Source organism: Schistocerca serialis, chromosome 9 (assembly GCF_023864345.2).
Source record: "Schistocerca serialis cubense isolate TAMUIC-IGC-003099 chromosome 9, iqSchSeri2.2, whole genome shotgun sequence".
Lineage (NCBI taxonomy): Eukaryota > Metazoa > Arthropoda > Insecta > Orthoptera > Acrididae > Schistocerca > Schistocerca serialis.
The window spans coordinates 62593996-62615338 of NC_064646.1; the positions used below are offsets into that span (position 1 = coordinate 62593996).

The following is a 21343-nucleotide window of genomic DNA, read 5'->3' on the forward strand; positions in this document are numbered from 1 at the left end:
GTAAATTTTAAGTGCTCCACCAATTTCACTTGACTATTTTCTGATCAAGTTCTCCAGTTCAATGATTCAAAAATACAGGAGGCAATTTGGTGGCCAAAATCAATGTTATTTTCTTCTTCTTTTGTTAAGTTCGATGCACGTGAAAAAGTAGCTGAGCATGCCCCACAATCTGAAGCCAATGCCTAAGTTCCCTCAGCCCCTTACTCCCCGTATTCTGTTACCTCAGCCTGAATACAGACATTCGGGAACTTACACATGGCACTAGGGCGTCGGACATCCCTAACTTTGTACACTATCTTACCAGATCCGAAAGAATATGGTGAGAAACAAGTTCAGTGTTCAACGCTGGCAGAGCACTGGTCGCAGCCGAGGCCTCCATACTTCTGTACACTACTAACAGGGCCTTGCTTTGTGGTGGTACGCATGTACTACCATTGAATACTTTCTGTTTAGTGTGTATCCACTTTCCGATATTATTTGGATTTATCATTCTCAGCTTTCATTGTCTCTATAGGATGTGAGGTTGTTGTTGTATACTTGTTCCAGTGGATCTGTTCTTTCCATAGTTTTGTTACAACTTTCATTATATTAGCAGTTGGATAGTAAGAAATATGTACTTAATCAAATTGGGGAGAAAAGAGATTGATGGCACAGCTTATCAAAAATGAAGGATAGATTTTTAGAACACATCCAGATCCATGAAAGATTAGTTACTTTTGTAATGAAGGGGGGTTGGAGGGGGGGGGGGAGGTGAGGTGTATAAATTGTAGGTTGATGTGCAGGTCCAAACTGGTATAGAGCTGCTGTAGTAATGTAGAAATGAAGAGACTTATACTGGATAGACCAGCACAGAGAGATGCATCAAACCAGTCTTTGGGCTAATGAGTATTGCAACAACAAGACTTCCTTTGTTGTACTCTGTATACAAATGAGGACATTTTCTTCCTCCAAAATAACTTACCCAAACATTTGAAATACGTGAGTAATTGCTAGTTTGTTTTGACGTATACAGTGGTCAAAATAACCAATAGACAAAATATTGTGTTAGGAACAGTTTGGCATGCAAATTGTGCAATATCTGTAGCAACAGTGTAACTGATGAGTAAGAAATTGTGTTTTTTATTTCTGGAAATTGACAAATGTTGGTGTTCGTGTTCAGTTTGGCATGAGTCCTAGCTGCATGGTTTACTTAGATCTATGATGTGCACTTCCATTGGTAGAATAATAATAATTCCATGTGGCTCAACAGTGTGGTACAAATCTTTAAATTGGACATGACCTCTGTGAAATGCCTGCTTGTCCCTAATTTACCCAAGTAACACTACTGGGGAAAGAGGACCTACAGTTTAATGTGGAATCCAAACCATTTGTCATCTACATGAGTATTCACATTGTTTAGGCATGAAGGCTGAGTTAAAGGCAGACAGAAATATTCTCTGGTCTGACTGAGATTCGATCCCATGACTGTTAAATTTCCAGGTACACACATTACCACTCGATCACCAGGCCCAACATTGATAGGGTGGAAGATGCTCCAACAGTATATTGTGGTAAATGCCTTCAGAGGGTCTGAAAGTGTAACTTCACAATTGTGGGTTTATTTTTGAGTGACAGAAAGTATTTAAAGATCAGGTCAAGTCGTCATCCATGAGCAACTGCTATCAGAGACAATTAATTGTTACTTTTTGCTCACAGCATAATGAAACTGCAAGAATGCGTTTCATCTGCATTGAGCCTTGCAATCAGTAATAGGAGGCATAATGGCTAGTCAAATGATGACAGCTGTCAGCTTGAATGTAACATTTATTAAAATGACCACCAGCTGTTCTAGATATGTGATTACATTTAGGGTATTGTCAAGCAATCAAATATCCAGCTCTATACACCAGTATGTGACACAGAAAAGCTACCCTTTTAAAAAGAGTTGGCCTTCATTAGGGAGCTCCTGTGCCCACCAACTACCACATTTTGCAACCCATTGGCCAGTGCCTTGAGGAATTTCACACAGGTGGTGTTGGCATGCTGGTCCCCTATTTTAAATGAGACAACCACAGCATCCATGAACCAAATTCAAGCCATAATGCCTAACACAGCCTGTGAATCACAGTTGGCCAGACATACTCATTCTCAAGCTCAGGTCCAATTGTGCCATAGATAATGAATCTAGGTAATTCACTTCCCAGACCTAAAACAACACCAGAGCTTCACATGTTCTAAGCCTGCTAAGCACAAAGCGCATCTCCTGAGACTCCCAGAGGTTCAGAAGTGGGATGAAGCTCTCCTCACCCTCCCGATTTTCTGCCCCTTGTGGCAATTGTCTGCCTCAAACCTGTCCAGCACAAAGAAGTGTCAGTCCCCTTACATTTGTGAGATTTCGGACAAGGGTCATAAGTAAAGCAACTGAGTGTCAGTCTGCTGCCCCAGGCCTTGTGGCCCAGAGCCATTTATTTGGTCATAAAGAGACATTCTTATTCACCATCCTGTCCTCCAATGTGAGGAGTTGCGTTGTTGGGAAGTGGTTATTGATGTAAATGAATATTTTGTTGAGTTTGAAAAAACCTTTTTTTCTGGTGGGATGGAAAAAAAATTGAAATTCTCTGGACCAAATACGTAACATTGGATATACTTCTCTTTCCACACTTCCATGTACACCCTCACACCATTGTTATGGAGGCGGCATTCATATGGAATGTTAGGATAAAAAATGGTCAGCAACTTCTCATATGTTCATAACAATAGTATATTATATTTCATCTTCTTTTTGTTTCATTCATATTACTGGGGTAGAATTGTCTCTGTGTCTGCCAGTAGAATTAATATCCCTAGTGAGTAGTGTTTTTTGAAAACATTTCTTACCAGGCTTCTCATTGTTTCCCAAGAATTAGCACTCCCAGTGAAAAACAGGTTGTATCGTAGAAGCATTCCATCTTCAACTGTGCCACATTTAACTTGCTGACATACCACTTTCGTGTTCTCAACCTCTGTTTCATCAACAGAAATGTGTCATTTAGCATGGTTTATTAACAACATTTAAATGAAGTCTGATACAGTAACTGTACCCATGGTTCCTCTTCACTGTAATTCTTTATGTGATGCACACATGATTTCTATAACAGGATCAAAGCAATGTATTCTTTTCTCATATGTATCCTCATTTAATAACTAAAATGTGTACAAATGAGACATTAAAATTTATTTGTATAAAAACTTTGTGGTCCGATGTTACATATATTCTAATAATAAGTGCAGTGACACTTTAGGGATACATGTTTTTTATTCCTCTTTTTGTTTTTCTTGAAATGTTACTACATTAAATAAATTTTATAGAAAATACTATAGCAATGGCAGTGATTGTTAAGTAATACTGAATAAAAACATTACTCTTCTGATATTTTATATTAACATTTAAGAATATTTTGTTCTGGACTGAAACACCACAAATAACTTACAGTCATAGCTGATGTTCCATAACTTAAAAATATTGTACCTTGTAGTACTGCTATTTACTTTGCCTTTGCAAATTGTCAGTGAATCACCATCATTCAAAGTAGCAAAATAGTAGTATTGTTGTTTTAACATGTGATTTATTTCAGTCTTGTGTCTGTGATGAAACTGATGCTTATGCATATTTTAATGTGTTTTTTGTAATGAAATGTTACTGAATTATCTTCTTTTGGCCCTATGTATTATATGGTTTCAATATTAATTTCATTGTCTTTGACTGGGCAGTGATTGTTTCATTAATACTGTTGACAGAGTGCTTTGCAAGTACTGAATGGATACGTGGCAAATTCAATAACAGTTAACAGTAATGACATTCTCTGTTGACATATTTATCTGTCACATTGTTATAATTCTACAAATAAAATAAATCTTGAAAATGTTAGATGTATTAAATTCATACTTGTAAGCTGTACACAGAGAGAGAGAGAGAGAGAGAGAGAGAGAGAGAGAGAGAGAGAGAGAGATTTAAAGAACAATATAAAATGCAAAATATATAACAGCTTCATATGAAAATATTTATCAGCCTCCTTTATTATGTGCTGGTTAAAAACACCCTTGCTGGAGTTCTGATAGCAAATATGCACTTACAGAATGTTTGTAACCTTCTTAAAAGTGTATTAGCATTTTTATTTGCCATCTATATATTTAAAAGTGTGATTTCATATAATTTAACTGTGTACGTGTCATTTGTTCTTATCACTGTAGAGCAAAAGTGATTTTGTTACGAGCTTACTAGTATATGACTTAAGAAAAGTGGAGAAATTGATTACTTGAATTTCAAACTCCATTTAAATATTTTATTATACTGAATGTTGTTTATATATAATTGCTGAATGAGTATTGTTATTCCTTTGAATATTTAGTATTAATGTATCTCAAATATAATACTCTGTAAATGTGGATCATTATTTGTCTTGAAAAAACATCTCATTTCTTGTGTCAGCAATTTTGCATTGGATGTTGAATTTTGAACATGGTAATTTTCTTCATATGAAATGTTGTGATCCTCCTCCATTGTATTGACCACTACTAATTTTGAATATTTTACATGGCAATTAGCCAACAACAATACTAAGTTGAGATTTTTTCATGAAATTTACAATCCCGGTAGATCTTTTTATGGCGTTAAAAACAGTTATCTTTATCATCCACTTAAAGTTCACTGAAACCAAATGAGATTGATAATTTTGTTAATTGAATTAGAAGTTCTCTCCTACAATATTTATTTGCTTGATAGGAACTTTGCACTGCATATTAGTGATGAGGATGAGAAGTTAGAGATTATACATCATTTTCAAAAAGGGTTGGCTTTGATGGTAGACGCAAATGTCTTCTCGTGGGCTATTAAATATTTTTTGCAAGTCTGTACACAGTAAATGGCTTAAAATGCCAGTAATCTTACAGATAATTACGTTGTGGCTGTGGACATCTCAGCCGTACGACCCATCAAGCAAGTTTGCTTAATTCTCATTAGTTTGCACACTTGTTGTGTATCATTAAAAGTTTTCTCGTGCCTCAAGAAAGGGTAAGGCACATGAAATATAGTGGTGTATTGATGCCCCTCCTGACTAGCACGAGCCACTGACTAGAGTAGGTCACCACTTAGCACAGTCTGTCAATGACACCGGAGCAGTTCGGCCATTTAGCGCACAGTTACTGGTGTCCACTATCGAATTGACCAGTGGACTGTAGCTGCAATGACACGTGCACACTGCTACCCTGTGCCATATAACTGTGGCAGCAGCACTGCCGCTCTTGAGGCAGTCCCAGCTACAGGTTGTTGTCAAGTAGTGGCCTCACAGGGACAGGGGAGAGGGTAGTCGCCGTCTTGCGCCTCCAGCTCTGCCTCCCCTGGTAGCGACCGCGGCCGCGCCCTTGGCCCTGCCCCTGCCCCCTGCCTCTTCCGCGACCTCTCCCTCTACCCCTCCCTCGTCCCCTGCCGAATGGTTTGTCTGTGTCAGGAACTACTGTTGCTATTGGCTGAGGTGGCTTGATTTTCTTCAGTGGCGTCTCGCAAATGTAGTGCTTCCGTGCGTAGCAGTTGCGTGTACCCCATTTGTAGAACATGGTGGGATCGAGAACTATGCAGTGCCATCGATGATTTTCTCCAGGGCGTCGTCTGGAGAAGCCGTGGTATACCACACGCTGCCCAGTTGCACCCCATATCCACATGCGTGACTCCCAGTCGTAAATACCTCCTATCCATCGTTCCAGGCGTGCTGCAACATTTACATACAATAATTTACTAAATACCAAATTTTTTCACTTTTCTTAATGTAAGAGAAATTGCAGCAGTACAACTTGAGAAATGTTGTTCTGAAGACGTCTAAGATTATGACTTAGTTCCTCACACACAATTTACAAACTAGAGAAACTGTAGTCTTACTAAATAAATATAACCTAATTTTCTTAGCTCACGTGCTTCTGTTTCTGCTGCAAAGATGAAGCTATGTATTTATGAGGCATATTATCTATTCAGATGGGGCTGGAATTTGTAGCTGATGAGGTTGCTAGATGTACTGACTTTATGAGGGACAAGTTATTGTATTACTGGATTGCTGTCCTGAGTATGGAACCCTGTTTTGATAAAGAGTTTTTTATTTTTATATTATATCTGTGTCTTTACGTTAGTGAGTGTAATAGATGTTCATTCAGTTCCACAATAAAGACTATGCTGTCTTCTGGGTTATGTCTTCACTGTGGATGTGTTGGTGGGGATTTAAAGAAGTAGGCAGTTCTGCTGATGTAAGCATTCACTGGAGCACTATATCTGACAATCAGATTCATTTTCTCATATGAGGAGGCTGTGTATATATATGTCTGTAGTGTCATTTCTTCGATACACTCTCGCTATCACTAAAATATTGTTGGAGCAGCCCACCATTTCACATGCTAAGGGTTGTTTAATGATTATTCACAATTAGCTACAGAAATGCGCATGCAACATGTTTTCATTTAACCCACAAACAACATGAAATATATGTATTATATTTTTTATTCTCAAGACAAATTTTAACACTAACACAAATGTAGTAGAAATTGATGTTCGTTCCAACTGAAATGCTCATGTAAACTGAAAGACTGTTCCCTTTGGCAGTATATTTGCAGACTCCAAAGGAAGGCTTTTTGACTAAAACAATTAATGAAGTGGGAGTCAATGTGAGTCTGTAATAGCAAGAGCTTTATGTGCAATGCATATTTATGCAAACACACATGTATGAATTACCTGAAATGTAATGAATTATTAATTCCAAAAGAGAAAGAGTTTGAAGAAAATGTTTCACACGATTTGATTGCCAATTGTAAAATAATATAACAAATCCTTTTTTTTATATTTTCTTTGCATTTTGACTCTTTTGTAATTAGTTCTTTTGAAACATCAAATTTTCCGTCTGTATTTGGCCCTTTAGCGGCTCTGTGTTTATTATTAATCACATGTATTGTTCATTCTCCTCCTAGTTTATTTTTAGTTATTTTGGAATATGCAGTACACATTATTCATCATTCTTTCTAATCTTAAAATGTAAAATCCAAGAGTTGCTTATTTATTAGCTGTGTTCTGTGTCAGTGTTTTTCTGCACTGACAGGCGGCCTCTGGTGAAGTAAATTAGTAAGCCTACAGAAAGCATCTGTGATGACAAGAATCTACATACAAATCTTCCTTTGCATCTTCATGCAGACAACCAACATGGCTCATATCATGAAAATAAAAGGGCCCTTTAACATATAATATTTTAGTGTTCCAGGTGCATTCATTAGTAATTATTGCCTTGTTTAGTTCATACTCTGATTTATGTAATATTAAATTCAAACAGTTTGCACTCTGACCCTGTTATAAATGTCTGCTGTCCCATCAAAATCACAGCTATCCACAAAAAGAGACATGCCTTGCACAATTTGTCCTCCAATCACTAGTGCAATCATTCTGTGATTCAAAAGCAGATTGTTTAGCATATTGTGTCAAGTTTCATTAGTGGTTCTTCTTTCTCATAACCTGTCTTTGATTTCATCATCAGCTCTCCACCTTGATCTGTTACAAGCTAAACCCTTCATTTTGGCATACTTATTCACTCCAGCATTGTTTATGACTTGCTTTAAAAATGCTATCTGGGTTCTTCATTGTGTTTCCTTTCCTTGTATTGCTCCTTCTGGAATGTTTTTATGGAACTAGTTTATCTTATTCTGAGACTGACGTGCTCGTGTCATCTTCATTTGCTTGTTTCCCTTCGTACAATTTCCTCATCAACTCTTAGAAAAACTTTCCACTTGATGATTCTGCTATCCATATTATCCACTTTATTCTTACTGTCATGTTATTTTCAGGTTATTATAATTATTTTTCTTTCATTTTATACATTTTCAGAATTTGCCCCTGTTAATATTATTAGCGTCATTATTTCTGTTACAGAAATTATACTCCTTTATTTTCCCTTTTTCCATACACCTCATTTCTTTTTTTCGTGTATTTCACTTTACATGTTGGTCACATTATTTTACAGTCCTTGATGTATTTCACCTAATTGTGCTGTTGTCCATATTTGAATTTTGTCCAGCACCCATCCCATATACATTCATTTCTTCCCAGTACTTCTCTCTGACCTGATCTCACTAATATGTTTCTGCTTTGCTGCTTCATTAAATTTAAAATTCCTCCCTTCTCAGTCTGAAGGACTTAGCTCTCATTGTTCATTATGATTATTCCTTTACGGTTGCAGCTCATAATGTGCAGCAATCTTAATATTTATTTACATTCTGAATTCAAGTTAATAAGTTAAAATATAAAATTATGTTCAACCTTTTTAAAATGTTGTTTGGCAGTTAACATATTTACTTACCAAGTTCAGTCCTGTTGAGGTAGGCTCGCATGTTGCGATCTTCCCACTTTTTCTCCAAGCGAGCCAGTTGGCTTCCCATGTCTCTGCAGTTAAAATGGGCATCGTGCCAAGTTGCCATAAATCGACTCAAGTAGTAGCAACTGTTACCGTTGCGGACAAACATATCTGGGCAGACGTAGCGTCTTTGGCGAGATCCTGTCACTGAGGTGACTGATCCTGCACAAAAAATAAACAGAACTATAAGTAAAAGCATTAGAAGGCATGGCATTTACTCATTAAATAGTTTTAGAAATATTTCTTCATTTGATTACTGGGTTTCGATTTAAAATCGGATCTGCTGTTCACCTCTGTTGAACTGTGTTTTACTATTGGTAACAGAAAAATATAACTGTTTCTGTAATTATCCCAGCTGCAAATATTCTTGGTCTTGTGGGGATGAAAAATAAAGTCTGGTACTTGTACAGGACTGCTGTGTGGTCTAGATATGTATACATACACACCAACAGCAGGCCTATGCAGGTGTGATTAGAATAGGAATTGAACTTGGACAGGAATCACAAACAGTGACTAGTATTTACTAATGCATATGAAGTGCTTGCTTACAGATGATGTAATAATTATGCACTAATTGGCAGCCAAGAACTGGAAATATTGATGACTTTCATCTTTCTTCTTTGTGGGTAAATGCATTGCTTGATTTGTGACAGTATGCAGTGGTTCTACATACCTCTGATGAAAAAAGATCAGAACTGCAGATTTTGAGATATGGTACAATAGCACATATGTTGTATTTGCACTTTTAAAATTCACATAAAAGTGTTAAAATAACATTTTAAGAAGTCTAAATTTCAAAAACATCCCCACATTTTTTACAAATCAAGCTCTGGATAAATGAAATTACTTACTGTGTTAACACTTAGGAGACTGGCTATTCAGAAGAATATATGGCCTTGGAAACTGGCTGTTTATGCCTGTATTTAAAGAGTTACTGATACATATTTAACTTATGTATCTTTGGGAGTAATACATATTTAAAAAAGGCCACGCTTCAAGCTTTATTTTTCATATTTACTTTAGTTCTTTGATAGAGTACAAATTTTAAAATAATTATGATAGGAACCATAATGTGAGGTGAGTTATTGAACGATTTCTTCCTCTTAAGCTTCCATATCATGATGTATTTGTAGCAGATTTACAGCAAACTGCAAAACATAATGAGTACACCCACAAAATTAGGCTATGTCATTGCAATCTTATTGGCTCAGCCAATCATGACAGGGGCTGTTATGTTCGTTAATGTTTCTTTTGAAATAATTCTAGAAATTAACAACACAAGGCAGCACCAGTCAAGGGACAGGTAGCAAATGTCTGTAAATTGTTCTCATATGCAATTTTTGAATGATAAATGACTCACACATGAAGAAAATTGTGGCTCAACCTATGCATCGAACACAGTCTCTATAACAAAGTAGTGGCGTGAACTACACTACGTAATCAACAGTATCCGGACACCCCCAAAAACATATGTTTTTCATATTAGGTGCACTGTGCTGCCACCTACTGTCAGGTACTCCATATCAGTGACCTCAGTAGTCATTAGACATCATGAGAGAGCAGACTGGGATGCTCCGCGGAACTCACGGATTTCAAATGTGGTCAGGTGATTGGGTATCACTTGTGTCATATGTCTGCACACGAGATTTCCACACTCATAAACATCCCTAGGTCCAGTGTTTCCGATGTGATAGTGAAGTAGAAATGTGAAGGGACACATGCAGCACAAAAGCGTACAGGCCGACCTCGTCTGTTGACTAACAGAGGGTGTATACAGATGAAGAGGGTTGTAATGTGTAATAGGCAGACTTATATCCAGACCATCACACAGGAATTCCAAACTTCATCAGAATCCACTGCAAATACTATGACAGTGAGGTGGGAGGTGAGAAAACTTGGAGTTCATGGCCGAGCGGCTGCTCATAAGCCACACGTTGTGCCGGGAAATGCCAAATGACGCCTCGATTGGTGTAAGGAGTGTAAACATTGGATGATTGAACAGTGAAAAAAGGTTGTGTGGAGTGTCGGATCATGGTACACAATGTGGTGACCCGATAGCAGGGTGTGGGTATGGCGAATGCCCAGTGAACATTATCTGCCAGCTTCTGTAGTGGCAACAGTAAAATTCAGAGGCAGTGGTGTTATGGTGTGGTCATGTTTTTCCTGGAGGAGGCTTGCAGTCCTTGTTGTTTTGCGTGGCGCTATCGCAGCACAAGCCTACATTGATGTTTTAAGCACCTTCTTGCTTCCCACTGCAGAAGGGCAATTCGAGAATGGCGATTGCACCTTTCAACGTGATTGAGTACCTGTTAATAATGCACGGCCTGTGGCAGAGTGGTTAGACAACAACAACATCCCTGTAATGGACTGGCCTGCACAGAGTCCTGGCTTGATCCTGCAGAACACCTTCAGGGTGTTTTGGAATGCGGACTTCATGGCAGGCCTCACTGGCCGACATCAGTACCTCTCGTCGGTGCAGCACTCTGTGAATAATGGGCTGCCATTCCCCAAGAAACCTTCCAGTACCTGATTGAACGTATCCCTGCGAGAGTGAAAGCTGTCATCAAGACTAATGGTGGGCCAACACCATATCGAATTCCAGCAGTACCGATTGAGGGTGCCACAAACTTGTAAGTCATTTTGAGCCACGTGTCCAGTTACTTTTGATCACATAGTGTTTGCTCAGGCTTGGTCATTTTGAAGGAATGAGGCTGAGCCCTGTACTCGGATGCGGTACCCTTAACACAAAGTTGTGATGTGAGCTGTGCTCAGGTGTGGTTTACAAAGTGTTAAAGGACTGAGACATATTGCCTGAATACAGGTGATCTTTGCAGTGTCAGTAACAACTGCTTGTAATTTATTACTGTATTTATAAGTGGTTCTCAAGACAATCACTATTTGTTTATTGTAAGTCGTGAGCTAAAATTGTGTGTCATGTTGGTATTCATACCCAAATACTTGCTTTACGAGGGCACTCTGCTAACAATAGTAGATCCAATGCCTGACAGATTGATTTGAGGCTTCACCTTACCGTAGTTTTTGCCTTGTGCATTCCAAATCACACAGAGGCTTCCCCAGCATACTGTTAGCCTAGCACTCCAAATAGAATGAATAGAATTGGGATTGGCTTCTCTCTACAATACCTGTTCCACTGACAGTGCTATCCCTCAATATGCAGCAATGACCCCGTTTAATTTGGAGATTAGAAGAGAGGAACTGACAGATTGAAGCTTTCTAAGTAGGGCCATGCTGTGTTCTGAAAGACTCTTTAAGAGTCTTACTCCCAGAAATTAAAGATCTCACTTACACACCTGATCTAGTGCTTGATCATAATCTGTGAAGGATCCTTACAGCATACATTCTGCTGCAGAGTACAAGATCCACTCTCCAGAATGACTTTTCTTGTCACATCCTTGTATATAGATGACAAGGAATCCTGTTGTCTCTTGCATGTGACATGAATATGTAAATATGTTTGGCACCAAGGTCAATGTCATCTTAACACAAACGAATTTACATTAATGCACTTCATATTGAGCTATTATGTGGTAATGGTACAAGGACTGAAATCACAATTGTAAATAAATATTTTAAATAAATTTAATTACAGTCTGAATGGACTGTGTCATTTCTGAAATACTGCATGATTCTGTACACAAGTAAACAGAAAATAACCTTCATTTTTTGATTATACAGGGTGTATGTAAAGTCCGGAAACACTTTCAATTAACCACGAGTGACCCGACAGACGTCAGTACGGTAATCGAATTCTTGCCGTACCCGTCCCAGCATAGCATCGTCGACTGTGGCAGTTGCTTCCCATAGTCTCTCCTGGAGCTCTGCTACATCACGTGGTAGAGACGGCAGGTACACCAGATCTTTAATGTGTCCCCACAGAAAAAAGTCACACAGAGTGAGATCTGGTGATCGGGGAGGCCATTTTGTGAGACAGCTGTCCCCTTCTGTAGCCTTTTGTCGAACTCCAACACACTGAAAGCTTTCTCCGCACCTGAATTCAACACGTTTGCGACTAACGCTGGCTATCGGCAAATTACCAAACTATGCTGTGGCAGTATACGTGAAAAAAAACTTTCAGGGTTTCTCTTCAAAGTGACATATGTATGATATCTGTACAATGTTTTGTTCTTGTGCAATAAATAATTGAAAGTGTTCCCAGACTTTATGTACACACTGTACATTCATGCACCTGAAAGTGTTTGGAACCACTCTGAAAATGTGTCGGCCATAGAAATACCTTATTGAACAATAAGAGAAAATTATTTTTCATATTAATAAAACAGAGAGTGCTCACCCAGGTCGGACTGTACAAAAGTGATACTGATGCTCCCACCCCCCATCCCCTCCACATACAGACAGGGTGCTACAGTTTTAATTTCCTCAAGGATCCCCCACCCCTCCCTCTCCAGTGGGAAACTCCTTTCCTACATTGATTTTCTACACAGATGGGACCATTTTTGTAAGTAGGTTTAATATAAATCTTGTAAACTTGAAAAATATTCCTTTTATGAAATATGTTGATGAGAATAGTGCAAAACAGACTAACAGTAAAAGAAAATCTTTCTTTGCAGATTGTCTATGCCTATACCATTCGAAGAGGCCAGTCTTATCAGCCCTTTGTTACAGCACTACATCCCGACTAAATAGGTAGCAAAGATCACTTTACATTCGTTTTCTTCTGGGTAAAAATCAATGCCGACGATTTTGTTATAAAATCTTTATCAAATATAAAGTTTTACCAGAGAAAAATGTCTGCAAAGAGATACAGCATATGTTTGAAATTTTGTAACTGATTATTTATTTCTGTCACAGTTGCGATTCAGTACAGCCCGTTGCAGGTTTTGCCCTTTATTGGTCATCTTCAGTTCTCCAAAACTTAAAACAAAAGTTAGAAATTCTTATAAAGGGGCTAGAAATCCTCCTATTCGATTAAATGTAATGCGTCAGCTTTGTCGCCATATACAGGCTGATACCGTGATGGTGTTACAAACTTTCAGGGAAGATGGAGAAGGGTTAAATGTATTACTTTGAGGTAAGGGACCCTGGTTTGGAAATTAGTGAGTCAGAAGTTATAAACAAAATTGTTCCAATATCTGTGACTGGATCTCCTCTGCATGCTCTTTGCTTTCCATGTTTTGGGAGGAAATAGTATCGACCAAAAAGAAAAAAATTGTGCAGTAAACATCAGCTCTAAAGAGCATACTGTACCTTTGGAGCTATGAGCACTTATTCACCTTTGCCGTTGTGGAGTGTACCTCCTGTACAAAACGGGTGCTCATAGTTTTACAGTAGGCATTTTAGAGCCCGTATTTACCAGACAATGTTTGACTTGTTTTGGGCCATATTACGAACTTCCAGAGTATGGAAAGCAAAGAGCTTGCAGTAGAAGAGGTCCACCGTCAGAGGTTTCAGAATTATTTTCACATATAACTTTCAACTCAGCCGTTTCCGGGCCAGAATCCCTTACCTCAAATTGATACATTTACCCTTCTCTACCAACCCTGAAAGTTTCTATCATCATCGAGGACTCAACCTATGTATCTGCCTCAGCAGTGAAATACTGTGGGTGAAAATACGGGCTCAGGCTAATAGGCGAGTGAAAGTTATCACTTGTGTTGAACCGAAACTATGACTGACATAAATAATCAGTTACAAATATAAAATTCTCGCGAGTCTGCTGAAATGACACGAGATTTCGATGAGTCTTCCATCATCTCCGGCTGGTAACCAGAGATTTTTTTACCAGTTCACCTGGCGGAGAGACAATGGAATCAAAATCTGGTTGCGTTTATAAGACTGGTAATTAGAACTGGATACCTCAGTCGTATTCAATCTATTTCAACTGTAGCGAAGGTAGAAAGAGGCAGGCGGGCTGTGTTCCATTGACGGGGCGAGGTATTTTCAAGGCCTAGATCTGGCGGCTGCTTAAGTGGTGCCTGTCATAACGTAGCTGGCGGACGATATTTTTAGGCGCGAGAGGTTTTTGGAGTTGCTTTCTCCCATGAGCTGCTTTCGTAATACAAGAGGCTTCCTTTTTAAACTCAGTACTGTTTTAAAAGAAAAACACAACACATTAAACAACTTTATTTTTACGCGAAAGCCAGGACATTAACGTACTTTTCAACACAATTTGCGTCTGTATAAAGGCGTTATCGCATCAAATGACCAGCTTCTGAATCCATCCTCATAGAGATCTGCCGCCTGATTTTTTGTCAGTCTTGTAATGATGAGTTGATATCGTCATCATCCTTGTAGACCAGAGCGGCAATGTGGTTCTATTACGTTCAATGAGTATTATTGGAACGGGCATTATGGTGCAGTAAAACTACCCCTGTACTGAGCTTACCACGCCTCTTGTTTTGGATAGCGGGGCGCAGTTTCATAAAGATCTCTCAATAATTGTCAGCATTGACTGTGCTACCGCGAGGCAAAAAATTGACAAGCAAAACACCTTGCCCATCCCAAAACACTGTACACATGGGTTTTTTTCGAGTTAAAGTTGTTTTCTAGAATTTCAGTTTCTTGGGGGATCAAAGGACAGTTTTTTTTTTTTTATTCCGGTGTTACGTGAGCAGCCCATATTGCGCACCAGAGGCAGTTTGTCGTAAAAAGTTATTCACTTCGACTGAGTACCTCAGGAGAAAAAGGAAAGTTATTGCTCTGCTCAGACGATTGATTTTGTACAACTCAGCATTTTTGGACACGCCCAACTTCAGATACTGTGAGCGTAATGTCACAATTTCATAAACAACACTTCTTGCAACGTGAGGAAAGGCATGAGATAATTGTGAAATCGTGTAGCACCTGTCGTCTCTAATAATTTTTATCGCCTTTTCCTCAGTGTCATAAGTAATTACGGATGGTCGCCCACTTCGTTTCTCATAGTACACATTTGGTTGACCATCTTTAAATGCTCTACAGTGGTCATCAAAGTGCAGCCCGCAGGCCGCATGTGGCCAGATTTTATCAGTCCATTGACCAGCGACTCTCAGCCGTGTTTTATAATAAAATGCGTCTAGCAACTAACAGCCGAATCCAAAAACGTCAGCTAGCTTTAAGAATTTCTTAAGAGTATAGTTATCCTTTTCATTAACAAAGAAAAATACTTACAGAGAAGTAATATTTAAAGATGTGCTTAATTTTAATTGGCGTTAGTGAATTCAGCCATTAGCTAAGTAAAGTAGTCCGCAGGGTTAGAAGTATAAGAAGGGGGGGGGGGGATATGTTTTATTGTTTGTCTTCCAGTATTGATATTCATGGGCGCGCGTGACACGTACCGAACTGTTACTGTGGTATACTTATTTTTTGCAAGGAATATGATATGCAAAACATGTTAAGATGAAATAACACAGTTTCATAGACTGATACAGATATGATTTTATGTATTTACACTGAAGTGGCGAGTGAAAATTTGTACCAAGTTCGGGAATCGAACCGGGGTCTCCTGCTTACTGGGCAGCGCGTTAGCCACTAAGCCACCTTGGCACATTGGTTTACACAGTTGCACGAATTACCTTGGCGCGCCTCCCTACTCAGTTCACATTCTCACTGCCACCCCAGTCTACTTCTCATATTGCATTGCGCATTTTAAATTCAAATACAATTACTGTAATTAATCCTTAAGGTCTCTTCCATTTAGCCTGAAGTGGTTTGAAGAGAGAAAACACAGTATTTTGATTAATGCGCACAGTCTTTTGTCTGTGACAGAGATTACAAACGAAGCAAAGCAAGGGCTTTTTTCCATAAGTTTTACACGAGGCTGTTGAGCCAGCTAAAGCTATGGACGCATTCCGTGTAATTCCAATGCATACAACTGACTTCTTTTGTTTTAAAGAACACAGTTGTCAATGCAGGTGCACAACATCTCCAAATGTAGTATGAGCAAAGTGTCTCGTACTGATCCATCATAAAAAGCTACATAAATAATTCTTATTCTGAAACAGAAGTATAAAGAATGTCCCAGTGTTCGAAAGAGATAAGACCATATACTATGACGTACTTAATTTTGAGGGACCAGCAATTTTTATTAGTTCCAAAACAGGAAGACCCGTTGACGATGTTGCCATTTCTGCAGCAACAGCACAATGAGTTTTGCTGTAAGCGTTGCAACACCTTATCCAAATAATCAAGTTGTGTAATAAACAGGAGTCGATATTGACCTTTTTAAAATTTAGTTTTGTTATTCCTTTTTAACAAAGATTTAAAGAATATGTGAAATGGTTTTTGTTGAATATAGTTCAACTAGTTAAAATATTACTGCTTTCTGTTTGTACTTGTATTATCACAAATAAAACGTAGTGCCACTGTTTTAATGGCCCTTCGAACAAAGACTTTGTTATTGGCACGTAGAACCAGTCACTTTCCTGGTGTGGCACTTTGAACATTCTTAATAAATTATATCTTTTCTAATTTGTCCAACAATTTTTTGTTGTGATGAGGTGGACAGTGTAATCCTGTGGTATCAGGATACCTTCTCAATTTTTTATATACAAATTAGTTATGCAGAGGAAGAGATATGTTGTTTTATTCTCCTGGCATGCGAGATTTGGTACGTAGAACGTGTTCTACTTCCATTCTTCAATTAATAATAAGATCGGTATATACGCGGCTCGATGTATCGCCCCACAATGTCAGCAATGGCTTTGAGCAGAAAAGTTCGACGACCGCTGCTCTACACCATTTTCTAACCATTTCAGTGCTAATAGCGTTTGTCCCGTGCACTAATCTGCCGAGAAATTTTGGCAGGTTTCAGGTCTCCTGCGCTTAAGAAACACATAACGCCGCGGACTTTTAGTCGTCTGAGCTATTTTAAAAACGTATGAACTTTCATGCAAAGCACCCTTAATGGCGTTTGTGGATAATCAAGAGTTGAAGAGTTTGCGGTCATGCGCAGTACGGCGACTGCAAAGCTCCAACGGCCATGTTTCAAAACGGTATTTACTTAAAATCATGTCTCGCAGTTTTTAACATTGAATGATTCTAGGCATTGGTCGATACTTAATCACTACGTTACTTGTGCTCACAAATCGTGAACTAATATCTCAATGCCGCTTCTGGTTGGTCATGAAAACACTCCAATATCTATTTTTGAAATACGCATTTGGCAGTCGGATTTCAGCTTTCACAATCAGTTTTCACGTCAGAGCAGACGAAGAGAAAGGCGTGTACCGTGTAAACGCATTTCCGTAGTTGGGCCGTCTGTCGCGTGGAGCGCTGCAGTGGACGACTTTCTTGTTCGTGTTGCACGCTCCGTGTGAAACGGGCTTTGGAGTAACCGAGCTATGAAAACAAGACTAATATTTATTGAGTTAAATTTATTTTCTTAACTTCCTATATTGTTTCTATAGTAAAATTTTCACTCTGGTAGGTAGGAGACGAGGTACTGGCAGAAGTAAAGCTGTAAGGATGGGTCGTGAGTCGTGCTTGGATAGCTCAGTCAGTAGAGCATTTGCCCACAAAGGGCAAAGGTCCCGAATTCGAGTCTCGGTCCAGCACATAGTTTTAATCTGCCATGAAGTTTCCTACATTGTTCTCAACCGTGTTATAACGCTGTATACTGCGTTAGTATTTTATATTATTTCACCATAATGCTTGGCCAATATATGTCAACAGTACATGAAGCAATTGAAGTTGATATACTGTAGCTGCGGTATTTTATACATCGTACAATCATCGTGTTTGTCATCATGGGCAGAAATGTACGGAACTGGGGCAATTTGCTCGTGCGTCGTTTACTGAGCTGTCGCCAAACCGGTTGCTTTAGCGTTGTCTAGAAGGGGAGAGGCATCTTATAATTTTTGGAAGCTTAACGCGGCCCCTAGCCAGTCAATTGACGATATATTCCGGATGCGCAAAAATATTAAACATCTAAGAATAAGATTGAGAGGTCGCGCAGTAATATTGAGAACACCAAAACCTTTGGAAGTACATTGCGCTTCATGGAAGTACTCTGCCGTCGGCGGGCAGTATTGTCAATATTCTTGAAGTCTGTCACGTGCTCCGCAGACCGAAGTGGTTAGGTTTTGTTGTTGTACGGAAAACGAGTTCAAAACAAGACGAAAGTATTAAGAGTTCACCAGAATGCCGCATCATTGCCGGCCTTGTGGAATGTTAGAGCAGATGAGTACAAAAATAGAAGTGGTAAATGATGAAATGTATGATTTGTTGTTCAGAAAATATAGGGTACGCCCAAGAAGGAAGGTGTTTTTAAAAATGTAATTAGTGCAAACTAATGAATAAAAGTATATATAGATATCTATTTCTGTGTACATTACTTACGCGAATATAATTCTTCAATGCACGTATTATTGCATGACAGGTTTCCGTAACTGTATTTCATACACTATAAGGTGAAACTGCACTTGTAAATTTCAACTCTTTGAAAGAATTGCCGGTAGCAAGGTGTCGTAACGTAATAGATAAGCTCTGACTTGGTGGAACTGCGTTTCTCATTGTATTATTTTGTTTTTTGATGATGGGGATTTGGGCGTCCACAAGAAATTGTCCTGGAGATGGGGGGGGGGGGGGGGGGGCAAATGCCAATATATGCGGAAAACTATACCCAGACATGTATTAAATATTTGACCACAACACACAAAAAGCTATGATAATGTTTTCTGTCTTTCAACCTCAATTCTGTCGGTAAGTTTTCGTGAGTAGCCTTTGATGCTCCTTGACCTAGTTTTGCATCCATCTTTTTTTCTGCCTGCAACAAAATAGAGCAGTTTTCACAGCAGCAGCGTCTTTATCCTCCAACGCTCCGAACCAGAGTATTATTGGTCAATATAATTGATAATTTTAATGAGCAGTGTAGAGAGAACGTCAATAACGTTGCATAATACAGGGTGTACATAAAGTCCGGGAACACTTTCAATTATTTATTGCACAAGAACCAAACATTGTACAGATATCATACATATGTCATTTTGAAGAGAAACCCTGTAATTTTTTTTTCCGTGTATACCGCTACAGTGTAGTTTGGTAATTTGCCTATAGTTGGCGCTAGTCGTAAACATGGCGAGTTCAGGTGCGGAGCGAGCTTTCCGTGTGTTGTTTCATGAAATTGCCTTCCCGATTACCAGATCTCACTCCGTGTGACTTTTTTCCGTGGGGACACAATAAAGTTCTGGTGTATGTACCGCCTCTACCACGTGATGTAGCAGAGCTCCGGGAGAGAATACGAGAAGCGACTGCCACAGTCGACGATGCCATGGCTGGGACAGGTATGGCAAGGATTCGATTACCGTACTGACATCTGCCGGGTAACTCATGGTTCGCATATCGAAAGTTTAGGGGCCGCCTAAGACACGCTGAGAGGGTCTTGACAACGCTAAAAGCCGTGACATCTGAGAAAAATAGACACATCTGGCAACACAACTGAAGACGTATTAACCCTATATTACTAAACCCTCGTAAAATTTACGGTTGCAGTTGGTACCAATTCGCATTTCCTGCCAGTCGGTACTGTCAGTAAAGGGTGTAAAACAGGATATTTTGTACTTACTTTGTATGTGACCTACCGTTGTGGACTTTATAATTGTAATTAGCTATTGCATAAACTATAAATTATGACTTTCTTTGAATAAGATATGGAGTAGAAATCTTTACGATGGTTTAGTAACAATGTAACATTTTCTCCCTTAGTGTTACAGGACTAAAGACGGTTGCTTGTGATGGCAGTATGGAGTTTCCAATAACTGGAAACGACAGAGGAGGGCAAAGCCGGCGTCTAGAAAAGTCGCGAAGAGTGCGTGAAAGTCGAAAAGAAACGGGTTGCGGGAAGGAGCTTACGACGAAAAGTCTTTGGTGTAGGGTACCGCTGTCTGTAAGCCCGGCCCTGCCCTCACATTTAATTCTACTGCTATTAATACTGTAGCGTCGTAAATTCTTGTGTGTGTGATTGTGCTGCCCAAATAGAATCATTCGAACGTTTCAGGTGTTGTTTCCTTTCTCGGTATCTTCAATTTGTTGAAATATTTAAATGGCCTGCATGTCATTGTACAAATTGTTCGTTACTAACTGCGACATAAAGCGCTTTGTTGCAGTCGACTCGTGAGGCATTTGTCCGAGTTATGACGTTCTTAACTGAGACGGGAAGCTGCGCTCTGTCGATGCGTTCTGTGCTATAAATAAGAGGCGCCACCATTCTAAAGGTGTCAGAACGCTGCCAAGAGGTGCCAGGCTAGAAAGTGTTTGCTGTTGATTTATTCCTGTCCACGAACTGTTTGACCGGCTGTGACCGAATTCACTTGCCCGCGCTCCGTGCGATTAGTAGGAAGCAGGAAGTAAGGCGAATGCCGGGATGTTTCTTTGAAAGAGCGCGGCCGATTTCCTTCCCTAATGCGAGCTCGTGCTTTGTCTGTAATCAGTTCGTCATCGACAGGACGTTAAATCCTAATCTTCCTCAGCAACAGAGTGAAGTGTTCTCCCTCATGCCATTAACGGCTCGTCTCGTTTAGTCTCAAGTGCGCTACTGGAATTGGATAGCGCTTGACATTTTAAATGAAATATCTTTCTGGCGACGTTAGCAAGTGGTCATTTGTGTCACTAGATAATTTTGACGATAATTAGTAGTGGTGGGGGACAAGTCTGATTGTTGTTGTTGTGGTCTTCAGTCCAGAGACTGGTTTGGTGCAGTTCTCGATGCTACTCTATCCTGTGCAAGCTTCATCTCCCAGATCCTACTGCAACCTACATCTTTCTGAATCCGTTTAGTGTATTCATCTGTTTGTCTCCCTCTGCGATTTTTACCCTCCACGCTGCCCTCCAGTACTAAATTGGTGATCCCTTGATGCCTCAGAATATGCCCTACCAACCGATCCCTTCTTGTAGTCAAGTTATGCCACAACTTTCTCTTCTCCCCAATTCTATTCAGTACCTCCTCATTAGTTGTGTGATCTACCTATCTAATCTTCAGCATTCTTCTGTAGCAC

At 39.3% G+C, this 21343-nt stretch overlaps 2 protein-coding genes across 2 annotated transcripts in view; one reads left to right on the forward strand and one right to left on the reverse strand.

Moving 5' to 3' along the window:
• LOC126418491 (HIV Tat-specific factor 1 homolog) overlaps positions 1 to 21343 on the forward strand; it is a 597418-nt gene that overhangs the window by 42277 nt on the left and 533798 nt on the right. The window lies entirely within an intron of this gene.
• LOC126418492 (lithostathine-1-like) overlaps positions 3221 to 21343 on the reverse strand; it is an 84336-nt gene continuing 66213 nt past the window's right edge. Inside the window, exons 2-3 of the mRNA XM_050085270.1 lie at positions 8340 to 8555; positions 3221 to 5723 (exon numbers count right to left, since the gene is read on the reverse strand). Coding sequence (XP_049941227.1) covers positions 5275 to 5723; positions 8340 to 8555 — 665 coding nt within the window. The 3' untranslated portion in view covers positions 3221 to 5274. The remainder of the gene's footprint in view (positions 5724 to 8339; positions 8556 to 21343) is intronic.